General features: G+C 35.8%; 2 protein-coding genes across 2 annotated transcripts; both read right to left on the bottom strand.

Annotated features, from left to right (window-relative positions):
• Window positions 1-5553: 5553 nt before the first annotated feature.
• On the bottom strand, window positions 5554-9607 carry LOC143582762 (NAC domain containing protein 50-like). Its single transcript, XM_077065254.1, has 4 exons — window positions 9279-9607; window positions 7770-8047; window positions 7496-7675; window positions 5554-6180 (listed from the first exon to the last, which is right to left on the bottom strand). The coding sequence occupies exons 1-4, from the start codon at window positions 9484-9486 to the stop codon at window positions 5734-5736; spliced, it is 1113 nt and encodes a 370-aa protein (XP_076921369.1). The 5' UTR covers window positions 9487-9607; the 3' UTR covers window positions 5554-5733.
• Window positions 9608-13917: 4310 nt separating this feature from the next.
• LOC143580789 (zinc finger protein ZAT5-like) lies at window positions 13918-15431 on the bottom strand. The gene has a single exon (XM_077063727.1). The coding sequence runs from the start codon at window positions 14968-14970 to the stop codon at window positions 13933-13935; it is 1038 nt and encodes a 345-aa protein (XP_076919842.1). The 5' UTR covers window positions 14971-15431; the 3' UTR covers window positions 13918-13932.
• Between the last annotated feature and the right edge of the window lie 1616 nt (window positions 15432-17047).

Below are 17047 nucleotides of genomic sequence, written 5' to 3'. Positions count from 1 at the left end.
TCAGTCGCTAAACCAAACCATGCTGAATCAGAATAACGAGGTGGCTCGGGTATTGGGGCGGGTAAACCCCAAGTAGGAATAGGTATCTCGGTTACCTGGACACGCGATGTTTCTCCCCTATGGTACGTAGATCGAGGTGGGGGAAAAGTGTGCTCAGGTGGACGCACTGAAATGCGAGCAGTCTGACGGTTTCTAATGGTGGGTGGAGGTACTGGTGTATGCTGTACAGGTGGAGTAGGGGATCTGGGTGCTCTAACAGGTGAACGATAAGCACTAGTAGCTCCCTGTCCTGTAACATTCCTAGGGGATTCCCTAGGGGGGTAGGTGTCACAACGGTAATCCGATAAGTCGGGTTGATCTGGGGGTACCTCGCGAGGAATTACCGCGTTTGCACCTTCTTCTATCTCCTCTGGTTCCTCCTCAGTTTCTTCTTCCGGATCCTCCTCCTCCTCCTCAGGCCTTGTTGGTAGGGCATTAGGTACACGATCAGTAGATCTTGACATATTCCAGCACAATGGTTAGTGATAAGAATAATATCCTTCTATATTAATCATAGTAAAATACATGTAGGTATTATATACACATAAGCACAAATAATCATTTATATACACAAATATTTATTATTATATTTTATACACATATGTTGCTGTTTTTACCTATTCGATTGTTTATCGACTTCTTCTCGAATTTCCTCGTACAAACAAGTCTGTTATTACGTTCCGGACCATAATAACCCACTTTTCCATTCGCGTTCATCACGAGAATCATTCGTGTATATAATTTAATATTATTTTATTCCCAGAGTTAATCGAGCCTACGGTTATCTTAGGGTATCCTAAGGGACATCCTAATTCTTTATAACCAATGGCTCTGATACCAACTTCTGTCACACCCCGACTAGGTAGTTGCGGAAGCGTATTACGGGAATGTAACAGATAACACTGGTATCAACAACATTGTTTATAAAGAAATTCATAAACTAATTTACATCATAATACATGGGTTGGTACTAAGTTTACAAACTAGATGAGAAAAACACATAACCGGTTTACGAGCTTCTTATACAGTATTATATCAGCGTCTATTCACAGCTATTCAACTTTCTTCCTAACACCAAGCATGTAAGCAAATCATTCCACTTTTGCTTTACCTGAAAAGCATGTTAAAACGGGTCAACTACGTCTAGTTGGTGAGTTTCAAGTTTCACGAGTATCAATGAAATCAGTTCACGAGTTTGTAAAGTTTACAGTGTGTATGTATAAATGTCTGTGTATGATGCATTATACTAAGCCACAAGTGAAACCGAAACGAGCTATACTGCATGGCCTCTCCTGCCCATGCACTCCTGTTGGCATTTAACAGCCAATTTGCCCCATGTATGTACTATGTCTAACACCACATAGCAGTATGTAAATATATAATGACAATGTGCAACTGGTTTTTACATATGTTCCGGCTTACCCCACCGGCTCTGTCACAGTTGGGTTTGTCAAACCGATAGTACTATCCACACGCCACCGGCACGAAGTTAATCACTTGTGTTTGTGGGGACTTGTCAAGTGTTAGTACTTAGATAATCCACATCATCACACGTTTTCAAGTATAACAGTTTATGTAAACATGCTTTTCACCCCAAAAGTTCGTAACACAGTTTAGAAAGTGGGGGTCGTGAAACTCACCTTATCGTAGTTCGCACAGAAATCACGTATCAAATAGTCAGATGTCTCGTTTATAGCCTGATTCCTATAAACGGTATCGTATTGTTATTACTAGTACAGTGTTTAAGCTAAGTCGGGCTGTATAGATAATCTGGGTATAGCTGTTAGGCCCAGAACATGACCATAGTCTTAGATTGTGACGTTGTATACTATGAAATGTTTAAAACTGGATTTGGCTCAGTTTCACCGTTTTCCGAGCCGAGCTCAGTTGATCGTTTATACGTTTCGGGATTAGGTAAGATCACATAAAACTTAAGTAAATATATTGATTGATAAAATAAGTTGATTTATGAGAGAATTTTAAAGTTTCGGTATCTGGTTTGATTGCAGGGCTCGTTTCCGTTTTCACACGGGTTTGATTATACAAAACGCGCACAATGCACCCGAATTGTCCGGAATTCTCGTAAAAAGTTTGTTTTTATTAATATCATTCAAAAATATGATATTTGACCACTTTTGACATTTTGACATACCAGTCAGTCCGTTAAACACAAAACTGCCGGTTTCGTTAAAACAATTATAATTTAAATCTTTAATTAATCCTAACTAAATATGTACTTATATATAAATTATGCAAATTTTTGTAAAAATACATTAAGACATGGAGAATTTTATAAAAATATTTTCAGAAATTTTATGATTATTTATTTATTTATAAAAATTCATTTAATAGGTTATAATCGTGTAATAAATGGCCCGTTTATATCAAACGACCTCCGAAAAATCCGATAATTTTTACCAATGGCCTCAATGTCATTACATAGCCCCTGCAAATTTCCAGAACCTAACTCTTTTGAAAAAATGCCTTTTGGTGCGTTTTTCGGCTGTTAAAATTCGGTTAAGCCATGATCGCACCAACCATACTTAGACATTTCCAATGATTCCCAAACTTTACCAGTGATCTTACCATCACATATTAAACTCCAAAACCAAGTTTCATAATTTTTCAATATGTTTAGCTATTTTTCCCAAATAAACGCTCATAAACGGGAATAAATTCACCAAATATTATCCGTTTATCGAAAAATTACCAAATTTGAACAGGGACTCATTTATATGATCCCTAATGTCCCTGCAAATTTTCACAAACTAACAACAAGCACGTCACAACCTAATACTAAACAGCCCCTAAACGAGTATTACGGGTTTACCTTGTCGGTTTTCGATGAATTTTGCTAGCTTAAACGACTTTCCGGGTCTCGGGTTGCAAACTCAGTATATCTACATATCATATAACATCAAACCAAGCATAAATCATCCATGTAACAGCCTTGATAATTAGGGTTTCGGTTTTGGGTTCAAACCGAACTTTCTAACCGTAAAAACGTTGTATTCATGTTCTAATCCGCGTTTTTGACCAAAAAAGTATATGTTCCTGATTTGTAAACATGTTTAACATCAAAACATAATTTTACTTGATTTTTAGGGTTTTTGGATGGTTAAACATGTTTAAAACTAACTAAAACATGTTTATATATTAATTATATGCATCAAACTTGATTAAATCTTTATAAACTTTGATCTTACCTTAGGGTTTTTGAAAGGGAGTTGAGAGAACAGAGGTTAGAGCTGCTGGACTTCAAATGTTTTGTAAATTAGAATGAATAAAAAAAAAACTTAAGAATGAAGTTATGTAAAAAAAAGAAATGTATAGTTTGGTGGATTTCCGATCGGAACTCTTTAGAAGCCCTTAATGGGCTGTTTTGGCCCATTAAATTATACATACAAGCCCAAACATGAAAAGCCCATTTCAAATTTAGTTCGGGTCCGGTTTTTCGCAAGAAAATTAATTCGGGTATGAGAAATAGCGCAAAAACGCGTGTTTTTCAGCTTATTTTTGTAAAATAAGAAAAACGTACTGACTCGTTGTAAAATTCCAAAATATTTTCACGGATTGCTTAGAACATGTCATATAAGTGTTTTATAAATCTTTTTCGGCTTAACGGATGCTACAATGCTTGTTTTGACATTAACGATTGCGTTTAAGCTTATAGCGTATCGATAAACGAAACCTTTTTCGTTTAAAGAGTTTTAAACGTACTGGAGCCTAAATATCAATATGTTAGCCTCTATAACATATATATAACTCGTATATGACCCCTCAGTATGTATACGGGTCATAATTAGTATCGGTCGGTTACTCGTTTAAGCACTACGAATTAACCGATTTATCGTTTACTTGTTACGTAAAGAATATAGTATACCTCGTTTTATCATGAATGTCACATACATAGTATTAAAAGGTATGGTAAATGTTTTAAAAACCAGCATTTTACTCGTATCGAATTTAGTTTAAAAATGATACAGCTGGTTGAATAATTTACCTTGTAATTTCATATAAATACAATTTCAGTTCAAAAAATAACCAAAAAGTATATTAATTCACACTTATACCAAATATCACACATGAACAATGGTTGAATGAGATAAACTGTTTGTACTTTGTATACAAAATTAGTCAATTACAAAAGATGTAAATAAGCCAACATTGGACTTGCATGATACAAAATTGGTTGATTAATGAATCGTCATTTACCGTGTTTACTCGTTTCAATTTTAATCCGCTATGTTAACAGTCATTTTAAAAAAATAAGAGCCGCAAAAAGTATCAAAAAGCTCTTGGATTTAAAACCAAGTTGCCTGTTTAAACCGGAATTTTTAAAAAGTTGGCGGTACGATATTCTAGCAGCAAACCGTCCAAAATTACCTAGCTCTATTAACCGGATGTCTTACAAAAATTCGATATAACCGGTTCAACCGACTGATACATACAAGTTTTTAAAACATTGGGTATGACTATGGTCACTATCGCAAACATGTCCCATGCCACGTTTCATGTTATTATTTGGTCACATCATGAATTCTTTTTGCTTTTTTATTTTATTTATAGTTTTGTCTTTTTTTTTTTTGTTATGTGAATTTTTTATACAACGAACCTACCTGAATTTTTTCTTATGGTTAGTTTTTATCTAACGAATCTAACCAATTCCACTGAATTTGTGTCGCCTTGCCGTTGTAACACATAGAGTTTACTGACCGAATTAACGTTATTGTACATATGTTACTTTTTTACATCATAAGTTACACGGGTGTCATTACCGTTATGGATATTATTATCACGCCTGCATAGGATACAGGTGTAGCCTGTAGGGGTAATATTACAGTTAATAGAAATGTGTCGATATCTATATACACACACAAGGACACACAAAGATAATCACACGGAAAAATCATTGTTTCAAGCCTAATTTCAACTATACATTAAAAAGGAGTGCTTTAATGTAAGCCCATACCGTGGTAGCCTACATTAAAGGGTGTTGTACACTATGAGGTAAATTATACACGGTAAGAAATACCAGCCATCATCATTAAGACTTCACAATGGAACTATTTAGATTAAATCCATCTATGCACAACCCTAAACGAATGTTCCATACATCAATCGCAAAGCTAGGATGGTGCTAGTCGAAATGCTTCATCGTGTTCTTCATTTATTACAAATCCGACACTATTACATTTTGTATATTTTTATTAGGTGCCCTAGTTACGTTTGTTTTTGTATTTTGCTTTACATTTGTGGTCTTTATTCACCTGATTTTTACATATTCATATCCTTCGCACATAATGTGGTCTTAAAGACCTAGACTGATGCAATTGATGTAAGACCCAGCATGTCAAACTTTCTTAACCAGTTTTGTTTTACTTTATACTTTAGATAACCAACTATATTTGTATCGAAAAAAACCACCTAGTAAATGCTAATTACTATTATACTAGATAACAAATTATGAATTTAGCATTTTTTTTAAATCTTTAATATAAACTTAGAATGAAGACATAATTACACTAAACTATTCAAACTCAAAAACATTTTCATAACACACCAAGAGTCTTGACAAAAAAAAACATTATTTGACTAAAACCTCCGAGAAAATTACACTATTTTACGCGCTAAAGATTGTACTCATTAGCTATGTGGTTCAACTAATGAACACAAGTAGAGGGGCGTAATGACTTACACACCCTTCCTCAATTCATCATTCTCCTTGGTCAAACAGTCAGCACGAGACTGAAGAATGCTAATCATTGCTTGGGCTCGCATCACTTCAATCTTCAAAGTCTCCTTATCCATCGACACGTTTAAAATCTCGTTTTCCAGATTACTAATGAATTTCAGATACCCCGGAGGCACGGATTTCTCAAGGGTAGAAGCGTCAAATGAGGGTGAGGTGATCAAAGGTTGACTTTCTTTGGCTGAAACTGGTTCTAGTAAAGGGAATTCTACAAGTGCTGATGACATATTGGTGGTTATTGGATTTTCACTAGTTGTTGAATCCTCTGAGCCATTTGCATTGCTTGAATTCGGGTCGGTTTCTTTTGACTTTTTGTTAAACAAAGAGAATGTTTCACGGTCTTCTGATCTTTCTCTTTTGCAGACAAATGGGATTGTTTGAGGATCTATCTGCAAGTTTATCAATCAAGAATAAAAAAAATTCAAACAAGGAACACCTAGATGTCAAAACGCGTGTTGTTGACTAAGATAGCATCTTTTTCGGGTCAACATAACTTTTCTTGAAAGAATCTGTTGAAAAATTAAAACTTCATACAAGAGCAGCATACATTTGCCACTTTACCCTATTGATATCGTGAGCTAAAAAAAGTTAACAATGAAATGCTATAAACGTCCTATGGTTTATATAGCTGTGAGATACTCTTGCTAAAAGCTCGAATCGAGCCGAGCTTATACGAGCTCTAGCCAGAGCCAGCTTGTGAACCTAAACGTCCTATGGTTTATATAGCTGTTACTATATATATATATAGGGTGCAGTTACTGTACGCTAATGCCTTAACATACGGTAGGTACGCGAGACGCTCAAAGACAAAAAACAAAGGCAAAAACCTAAAACGCTCAGAAAACTTAAACGCTCAGCAAACGTTCAAAAAACGGTCTCCGTGAAAAAAATGAAAAATTGATCGATTAACCATCCAAAACTGTTTTTTTCGGAGAACAAATGATTGATTGGATATGTATTGACGATTCCGAGATGTTTGGATGTGATTTCATGGATCGATTCGTGAAAAAATGGATTCGCGTACGTTAATGTACGTTAAGGATTAGTGTATTGGATCTTTTCACTATATATATATTAAATAGAGTAAAATACGGTTTTAGTCCATTAGTTTAAAGTTGGCCATTTCGGTCCAATAGTTTAGTTGTCGTATCAACTGAGTTCCAGCCCACTAACCCCATCCAAATTTTATGTTAACTTTTTGTTAAACGGTCAAAACACCCTTGGATTATTTGTGTTATTTAGTCAAAATAATAAAATAAAATGTTTGTTGGCTGGACTTTAACTTATACGATAATGTAACTATTGGACTAAAATAGTCAAATTTAAACTAATGGACAAAAAAGGCGATTTTGGTCACACTACAGGAACAAAAACCATTTTAACTCTACTAGATATATACTATTATGTAAAAAATTATGATAAAAAAAAGACTGGATAATATATATCATGTAAAATATAGAAATTATAGTTAAACATATAGTTATATAAATGTATCTAAATTAACTAATAATAAGCGAACCAGGCTCGAGCTTTTAAGAAACTACTACTCACGAGCCGAGCTCGAGCAAGTTAAACAAGCTGAGCCCAAGCAAGTTAAGTGAGCCAAGCTCGCGGCTAGTCGGCTCGACTCGACTCGTTTACACACATAAAACTATCCACGACATCAATAAAGGAGAAACATATACATTGTAGATATTAATATACCTGTATAATATCACTTCGAGTTCCATCACCATTAGTCGCCACATCATCCTCCGCTGCTCCACTGGGAATGAAGTGGGCCCCATCATCTTCCCATTCTTCCTCAAGAAACGGTGCATATCGGTCCCCATTTGGTGGGCCCAAACCACTCTTTTGAAAGATTCTGCATAACACAAATGCATCCTTCTCCCCACAAAACCATATCATAATTCATAATAACATATCAAAGTACAATATTACATACTTCAAACAATCACAGTTCACATGTGAATCAAACCTGTGCTATTCGGGCTCTCTCTAACTCTTGATCTGAAAGTTTATATTCATGCATGACCCAATCGGTGCGTTTGCCATCTGGGGCCCGCCCACTATGGAAAACCAATGTCTTCTTCGTCCCTATGATTTGGTCTTTATGGCGTACGATTCGGTCCTTCCCGGTTGCCTTCCAATAGCCATGCCCGGTTGCACGGTTCAAACGAGAACCATTGCCATATTTTTTGTCAACAGGGCTAAAGAAGTACCATTCTTGGTCTCTTGAATTTAATTGTGAAAAGTCTATAAAACCACATATCATAACAGATCAATATCTTTATCCTAAACATACATATTGTGTTCTCATGTGAGATAACGAATTCAGCAACAAAAAGAGAAATATTCTAAAACATCAATCTGACTAGGTTCTGTAAAGTGAAGCCGTCATTAGAGATAGCGACTTTAACCATAAAGTACAAAAAAAAATTAATAATAATAAAAATAAAACAAAAATCCATATATCCTTATGTGTTTGAAAAAAACTAGGGCTGTAAACCATATGACCGAACCGGAAACGATCTTGTCTGCGTTTGTTCATTAAGCTTTTGTTAGACAACGGACGGTTCAAGAACAATATACTGAACAAAATTCCGTGTTTGTGTTTGTTCGTTAAGGAACTGAGCTTGTCCATGTTTGTTTGTGTGTGTACGTTAATTTCGTAAACAAACGCAAAGGGACACTAACAGACACAAACGAACATAAGACTAGGTGTAATGGGGCGAGGAAACGGGTGAAGAGAGGCGAGAAGATGGGGGAACACCGCCCCCCCCCCCCCACGCCCGGCCGATATGTGGGCGAAAAGGGGCGGGGGCGGGGTTGTATTGTCGCCGTTCTTCCTTTTCTTTTTATTAATATTATATTGTTTGTGTTATATATATATATATGTATATATATATTGGGCCACCACACGATTACACCCCAAAAACAAATTCCCACCCCTTGCTGACTGGGCGCCACGTGTCGCAATTCGCCCCAATTTGTAGCCCCTCCACTACGCATAGCCTAACCAAACACTAATGAACAAAAATGAACATATATTGAGTTGAGAAAAATAATCATTAAATCAAAGTTAAATCACGAGGGAAAAAAACACCCGAAAGTAAGCAATAGTAAAAACCTAATAAATGAACTCAACTGAACAAACATAAACGAACACATTACCGAATATACATGAACACAGCCTCTGTTCATGTTCGTTAGTTAAACTTACCGAATGAAATTCTTTGTTCATGACCGACAAACACAAACGAAACTTTATAGTTTTCAATATATATTGTACATTTGAACAATTAGAGCAACAAAATACATTTGTGTAAAATGAGTATCTTCAATTAAGTGAAGATACTAATTAATAATTCAAGTAACAACACATTGTGGATACACAATCTTAGCATACTTTTTAGTTAATTAAACAATCTATTATTCAAATTCCTAAATTATGAAATCACAAAGCCAGAAAAGAATAACAAATTACCGGCAAGTTCCCATGGTTCAGATTTGTATACATCAGTTTCTGATACAGCCTGAAACCTAAAAGGCAATCCACACACCTTCCGTCTTAAATAATACCTCACGAGCTCCTCGTCGGTTGGGTGGAAACGAAACCCAGGTGCCAGTGACGTCGGCGGCGGTGCTGGTGGCGGTGGCGGCGGCGGCGGAACTAGCATCAATTCATGACCCATGAAATTGAAATTGAAGGTATTATTTTGGGGTTGATTGAAAGAAAGAAGGTTAAGAGGAAGACATGAGAATTGTGGGTTACGGCACACCAACGGGATGAATGAAGATGATGCTTGCGTCACACGATAATCAACAAGCAACTTAACTTAAGTGGCTGTCTTTTCTTTTCTTTTTAACCAAGAAACAAACCCCAATCTAGGAAAAACCTAACCACTATTTAGTAAGTGCCAAATCTAGAAAAAAAAACTTGTTTTTCATAGGGTCCTATACAAGACTCCCGCACTCGACCTAAGTAAAAAGATAAAATAAAAAAAAAATTGAAGTATTAAAAACCAATATCCCTAAGTAAAAAGAGTGATATCTACTAACGAGAGATAAAATGAAAGTTGGGAGTGATATCTACCAACGAGTGAAAGTTTGAAGTAAACCAATATCCCTAACTAAAAAGATAAAATAAAAATAAACCCTATACAGTATAGTCTTAAAAACAAGCATTGTAATCTTATTAACATCTTTTATGTTGTATACTAGTGTTGACATCTTATTTGACTATTTCCTTAGTTCCTCAACTACAATCCATATGATACATCTTCGTGACGCATGCTTCTTCATTCGATATCATCTCTTTTCCACAAAATTGTTACGTTTTCTACCCAGAGGGTTGAGCATATCGCATCTCAAATTATGGCAAACACGATGTCATTTGGCGGTCCATAGCATCCTCCCTTCATATAGAGGTAGGGTACCAAAAAGACTCAAACACCCTTAAGTAATACCCGCGGTCAACCAGAAGTCCCTCATAAGGCACCCGCGGGGCATATGAACCATCCGGATAAATCATCTGAGGAAGAAACAATCTCAGGGCACATGCGGAAGCATCCTGACACCCTCAAAAGCCATCTGCAAGAAAGAATACCCTTCCGCGTAAATGACCACGAGGTAATGCTCCGGGACAGCTGTCGATAACTAATTACCTTCTAGAAGATCTGCCAAGATGCTTTCTTGGGCAATACGTGATCCTTCGACCAATCAGCCAGTGACATCTGGCAAGGCCGTTATAACCGTGCACATGGCTAATATTACCCTTTAACCAATATCAGAAGGACGCGTGTCTAAGTTGTTATACATGCACATGCAACGTATAAACTGGACCTATCATATAAGGACACGTGTCCAGGCGGTTGTAAGGGCATCTTCTAAAAGGACAGCTAGCCCAATCACTTCCCCAGACTCTTCGGCTATAAATACCTTCTCGATCATCATGAGGTATTCATTCACTCCCATTGTACTCTCTCAATTTACTTAAGTGCTTATCTTCCACGGAACAGTACTTATTCTCACGCCGGAGGGTGGTTACGGGAAGACACCCCCTCGTGTCCTTCCCGTAACGAGCTCACGGTGTTTGTTTTGCGGGTCTTCGTCACTGGACTTTGGGCAATTGAGTTCATATCGTATTAGCAGTTAACCGTATCCTACCTTGTTGACTCACTGGATCTAGGACCCATTAATGGGGAGTACATCAGTGTTTCTTCACTTCATCTCCGTTTGTTTTGAATTATCAAACTTTCATTAAATTTTCAAAACAAACTTTCATTAAATTTTAATAGTGCAATTCAAACATTACATTTTTAGTATATTAAACATAATGGAACATATCTTTGTGATCAATTTCTCAATTGAGTGTCACAGAGGAACTTATTCCTTGAGATGTCATTTATGTTCCTTAAAGTTGGATCAAAGTGTATGATGAGCCTCTTGGTTGTATAAACTTTGGAATTTCGATCTTGTAACGCTTTTTTCTTGAGTTTATTAAAGAAAAGAAAGGAAAAGGAATTAAGGAGAAAAAGTAAATTAGTGGGAAACAGAAATATAATGTGATTTTGTGTTCCAAAGTTCAAATTAAAAAACAATAAATTGAAATTTTTATGTGTTACCGAGTAGAAAGGAAGAGAAAAGAACGAATTTATGTTGTGTTTTACTTTTTAGCATTGGTTGAGGGCAATTTACAAATTTATCAAAAAGTTAAGAGTTTGATTCGACTCGTTATGATTTTTCTTCCGCTTCCTCCCAATTCCTTTCACTTTTCTTGATATATTAGAGGCGGGAACATAAGTAATGTTGAAATTTTGTTCGGGTTTCATGTCAATAAGTTAACAGCTTATCTTTTCTCACAAAGCGGCCAGTTAAATATAGCATAACTTTCATAATTTATAATCATGTTATGTATTATAATGCTTGCATACTGGATATCGTTTATTGCTTGCAAGATCCAAGCTCTTGTTGGGCTAAGTGTGTGTTCCATTGAGCTTGGAGGACACTAAAGGCTCTTTCGACACACTTTCTTGCTGATTGTGTTCAGGGCCGGTTTTTGGGCCGTGCAGCCCGTGCAATGGCACGAGGCCCAAAACTGCAAAGGGCCCAAATGTTTTAAGTTTGTTTAAATACATATGCAGGCCCAAAAACGTGAAAACTAGGTTACCAGGAAGTCAATAATTAAAATATGGAGATCAGGCAACTGGCAAGGGAACGAAGTATGATTTCTTAGAATGGAGATTTGGAGATAAGGGTGTAGTGATTAGGTCACGGGAATCGAATCCTTGAACGTATGATTTCGCTTTGTTTATATCAGTCGCGTGTCTGGCCTAATTTTCTTTTTGCAAAATTGAATATGGATTTTAGGCATTGTTTGATATGAATTCTACACAAAAGTATGATTTTACTTTTAAATTCTTCTTAATTCTAGAAATAAAATGGATTTTTTGTTTGTTGGTTGTTTTACGATGACATTTGTATACTTCAATTTAATCGAGGCACTTTTCTTCAGTATATAAACTGACAATTTCTTTGTAGATTTTTTTTTATTATCCGGTTATCGGGTTATTGGACCTAGATGGTTTGGCGGGATTTTGATATTAAGTTTTCACAAAGATTAACTGTTTTTGAGAGAAAGTGTTTTGTGTTTGTCTAATAGGAGTTTGCCTATAAATTTCTTTTGACAATTCGGTAACCGTGGATAAACTTTTCAAAATTAAAGTTGTTGAAGTCTTAAATACGATCGACAATGTCTTAATATAAAATTAACATATTGGTAATGATGTCTATCGAAAACGAAATATTTGAAGGTATGGACATAAAGACGTGATCGAGAGTTTTGCTTCACAAAACGCTAAGAGGGCCTCAAAATTCGCTTAAGTAAGTTCGATCATTTTGGTATGATACACTACTTTTGTTTTGTTCATGGTATAACAATTGTATTCGTGTTGTGGTTTTTTGATATATAATTGACGAATTTATATTATAAGTAGGCCCATTTTTTTTCTCGCACGAGGCCCAAAATTTTTTTATCATTCTTAGGGACGACCCTGATTGTGTTATTTATTCCATATGTTAACTTTTTCACCAGTGTAACACATTATGGATCTGTATACAAGATAGTATCCTGTGTGTAACGAAATATATATATTATGTCAATTGCATGGGTGAGCATTGCCTGCTAAGTCAAGCTTGAATACAGGGGAGGCTCAGAGGGTGTGCGAGCCGCACTATCGGCCGGGACACAAACTTTTATATATATATTACATATATATATATATATATGATTTTTGGTGTTAAAAATAAGGTTATTTGTTATGGTTTATGAGATAAGTACATGCTTAGAATGGTTTCAGCTTATAATAAAGCGGTCGATAAAAGTTTTATCCATTTATGCTAAAGAATAAAAAATATTCGTTAAGGCATATGGGCCTTTTTATTTTTGCTCGACCGATGTATTTAAATTTTCTGAGACGGCTCTGCAATAGAGACTAACTGAGCACATTAATGATGTTGTTAGAGCATGCTATTGCTACCCTCAATACATATGGTAAATGCTTCCCATTACAATAAACTCGTGTTTTGTTTGAATGTGCTTCTAGGAAACATATGGCATGTCAAAAGGCTTTGGCTTTCTTCGATATTGTTCTTAAAATTTTTCAATAACACATCTAGAAAACATTTATATATAGGCATTTGACATAAGTTGTTTCATCAATCTATATATATATATATATGTCTAATTCATTGATCACATATTGTGCTATATGACAACTTTCATATGACACGTATGTCTTAATGTAACTATTAAGATGCTATCAAACTAGTCTTTTATCTCTCTACTCAAAGTTATCTAAGCTCTAAACATTATTAGAATAAACTTCAGATCCAATGTTTAAACTCTGAATATTACATTCTATAAAACTTTCTAAAGAAAAGGAAACAATTTTTATTCAACAAAATAGACAATTGTCAGTCATTTACATATTTCACAATTTATCAATACCCTAACTAACAAATTATGGTACAAAGTTTGGTCTGTATAGATTAATAAAGCTAACATCTACCTTTACAAGAGATTAATTTAACTTATGCATAAATAAAATTTTAAAACATGAGGCCACACTTTTGTTTAGCTAGTAGTGACAATCCACCAATGATGGGGTGGCGGACAAATGAACGGCCGGTTGTTCTTTGTCCTCATTTTCCACCGCCGGTGGCAATGCAAAGGTCCGTTTGTCACGTTCATCGTCCTTCGCAATGGTTGTCGTGGTGGTTTCACGCGGTGCAGGAAGGTTAAGATCCAAACCTAAACACAATGCATCATTATTCGACTTCCGATCATACACCTCCATGGTGGTTACCGGAGTGTACGGTATTAAAGACAATGTGGTGGCGTTGTTATGTCCTGTGGTTTTGTTTCGGCCACCGGCTGCCCGGTGTCGCCTCATGTGACCGCCTAATGCCTGACCGGAATTAAACTCGGTGCCACAAATCGAGCATTCGTGGAGCTTGGAGGAGGAGGCCTTCATGGTGTTTCCGATCATGGAAACTCGATTATTTAATTGAAAAGAGAGAGAAGACGGAGGATAATGATCATTGGAGGAGAGGTATTCCGGTGGTGGTGGTTGTGGTGGCTCGTTGTTGTCTAGAACCGCCATGTAGGGTAGCGGTTTACGTATGTCTTCGTTGTTTCGAGGCTTTTTATGGCTGGCCCTATGGCCTCCGAGTGCTTGAAACGACAAAAACGTCCGGCTGCATGTCTTGCATTCGTAAACATACATTCCTGCGGCTCCTGTGGCCGAGGATTGTATGTACTTTTTGCTATTAAATTTGAAACCTCCATCATAATCGTCTTTGTTTTTCCTGGGTGTCCAGAGGTCTAATGACTGACCTCTGGACAGGAGGATTAGGGATTCTGCGGTGTCTTCTTCTTCAGCGGTGATTTCACCTTCTGGAAAGCCAGAAGAAGACACCGGAGAATACGCTAATTCATTGATATTGGAGGATGAGAATGTGAAACGAATTGGGGATTGTGGCCTTTGACGCTTGGTTCGTTTGCCCTTAGCGACGTTGGTCATGTCCTTGGGGCAATCATCTTGATCGGAGGCGCCACCAGGGACTGCTGCGGTGGTGGTGGTGGCGGTGGCGGTTTGTTCTTCGGCAGCCTCCATGGCAGGCTAGGTTTATGATTGCAATAGGAATAACCACTCAAGACCATCACCTAGCCACCTAATTAAGATAGAAAAATGCATGGAGAGAAAATATAGGGTTAAGAGGAAGCAATACAAGTAGTGAGAGGTGGTGATGCATATGCATGTATTTATATATTGTTGTGCATGTGAGTGGGAGATCGAGAGAGAGAAGTGGTGAATAGTGGATGGCACACAAAAGTTTAAAAACTAAAGGCCAAATCTTTTCTTATAAATCATGTGTATTCTCTCTCTTATTTCTGTCTCTAGATTTTTGGTTTTGAATAAAAGAGATTGTGTTAATTCTGACCATTAGTATTGTTGAAAGGATATACAAGTGTGTTGGTTAAAAGTTTGTTTCATAAGCATTTCCATGTAAAAACTTAAGTCATAAAATTAAAAGGGAACTTGAATTTCTGGTATTGGCAGCAACCCCACCAAGGTTTCATATATATTAAAACTAGACGGGTGCCCGCGCGATGCTACGGGAAACCAAAATCCTGGTAATTATGTAACAATTACGGATGTAGCTTGTTTGAAATCTTGAAAACGTTTAAACAAATCGTCACTTTTGATTAGCTGGTTTCTGAATGTTCAAACCATAGAAAACAGTTTGGTTTACGGTTTATACCAAACATAGGCCATATAAAGCCGGACCGGACTGTAAACTTATTATTGAAACTCAATGCGTAAAACCAAACCATTAGTAACGATTCAGTTTAAATTTTCGACGCTTTAGTTTTCGTTTTCAATGAAAAATATTCAAACCAACGGTTTAGCTCACTATTTAACTTAGAAACTTTTAAAACTGAATTGTGAACGCCTATATGTAGATGTTAATTTTTTTAATTGAAAAAAACTATAGCAATACCATACCCAAATTAAAGACAATAAAATGCTCGTTTTTACGATGTAATTTTTAAAAAAATGTATTAACGTATGAAAAAGTTACGGCCGTTGGAAAATCGTTGGTGGGAAGTTGGTTACAATTAAAATAAAAAAGAATACATAGGTAAAGATGAAGGTTCAAAGTTGTAATGATTTTTTAAATTTACAAAAGTTGAGTAAAGATGAGAGGACAATGTTGTAACTTTTTTCATGTATATTTTCAAATGGACAAGTTTATCCCTATCTTACATGCAATAGAAGGTGTACCTTAAGCTTTACAAGTTATGAATTACTTAAATTATAGGTGTCTTAATTTGCCCATGTTTCATGCATTATATATAGTATTGATAATACAATATGATACAAGGTATAATACACTTATCACTTATGCCTCTTGTGATGTAGAACAAGCATGCAATCACTTTCAATCATTGATTTTATTTTAATGTCATCCAAACCATGTTTTTATACTTTTGTATATTCCTTAATTATGATTAATAAAGGAAATTGTATAAAAAATATGAATTACATCCCATTTGAGTTTTGGTGGATTAAAATATTGTAATATAACTTAAGTTTTAGGTTTATAATGATCAAATAAGAATCTCATGACAAATATAGTCTTTTAACCCAAACATGATTGCACAAGAGTGCATATAAGGTAAAAATGAAGATCAGAAAACCCCGAATGCCTTAGTGATGTGCGTGATCAGAATCACGCAATTAGATTTTAAGTTTTATATAAACGATTAATACTCATATACTACATGCACGTAGACATGTGCACCTATCATATTTATAATATGATACTTGTAAGAACCAAGTATCATTTGAGCACACAGTCTATGCAACTCATTGATATCTAAATCATTATCAATATCTATTATACTGCCTTTTGTTATGATTCCTTTTCTTACGCAAGAAAGTAACAAGCGTAATAAAAATCTAACTATAATATAAAAAGAATACCTATTATCCATATGAGATTAAACTAGGCCTTTCACATAGGCTGCCAAGTGTATAGGTTTCTAATTTAACAAATTCCATGTAATTATCCATTTTAGTTTGATTAAAATTGTTCCATCTTTATAGTTTTAAATCGGAATGATAAAACGAAAAATATATTTTTGGTGACAATCGAACTCCCCACCTTGCTTTTTTAAAATATTTG

Source organism: Bidens hawaiensis, unplaced genomic scaffold (genome assembly GCF_021521415.1).
Source record: "Bidens hawaiensis isolate Kalapana, Puna unplaced genomic scaffold, B.hawaiensis_p1.1 tig00001511_1, whole genome shotgun sequence".
Taxonomy (NCBI): domain Eukaryota; kingdom Viridiplantae; phylum Streptophyta; class Magnoliopsida; order Asterales; family Asteraceae; genus Bidens; species Bidens hawaiensis.
Note: the sequence above shows the minus strand (reverse complement) of the source record. Positions and strands in the feature narration are given on the sequence as shown.

What these genes read in the sequence shown, in the direction of transcription:
- LOC143580789 (XM_077063727.1), bottom strand. Translation starts at nt 14,970, where the DNA reads ATGGAGGCTGCCGAAGAACAAACCGCCACCGCCACCACCACCACCGCA.
- LOC143582762 (XM_077065254.1), bottom strand. Translation starts at nt 9,486, where the DNA reads ATGGGTCATGAATTGATGCTAGTTCCGCCGCCGCCGCCACCGCCACCA. An exon ending in TGAACCATGGGAACTTGCCG is followed by an intron (nt 8,048 to 9,278) that starts GTAATTTGTTAT and finishes GTGGTTTTATAG; the next exon opens with ACTTTTCACAATTAAATTCA. An exon ending in AGAGAGCCCGAATAGCACAG is followed by an intron (nt 7,676 to 7,769) that starts GTTTGATTCACA and finishes TGTGGGGAGAAG; the next exon opens with GATGCATTTGTGTTATGCAG.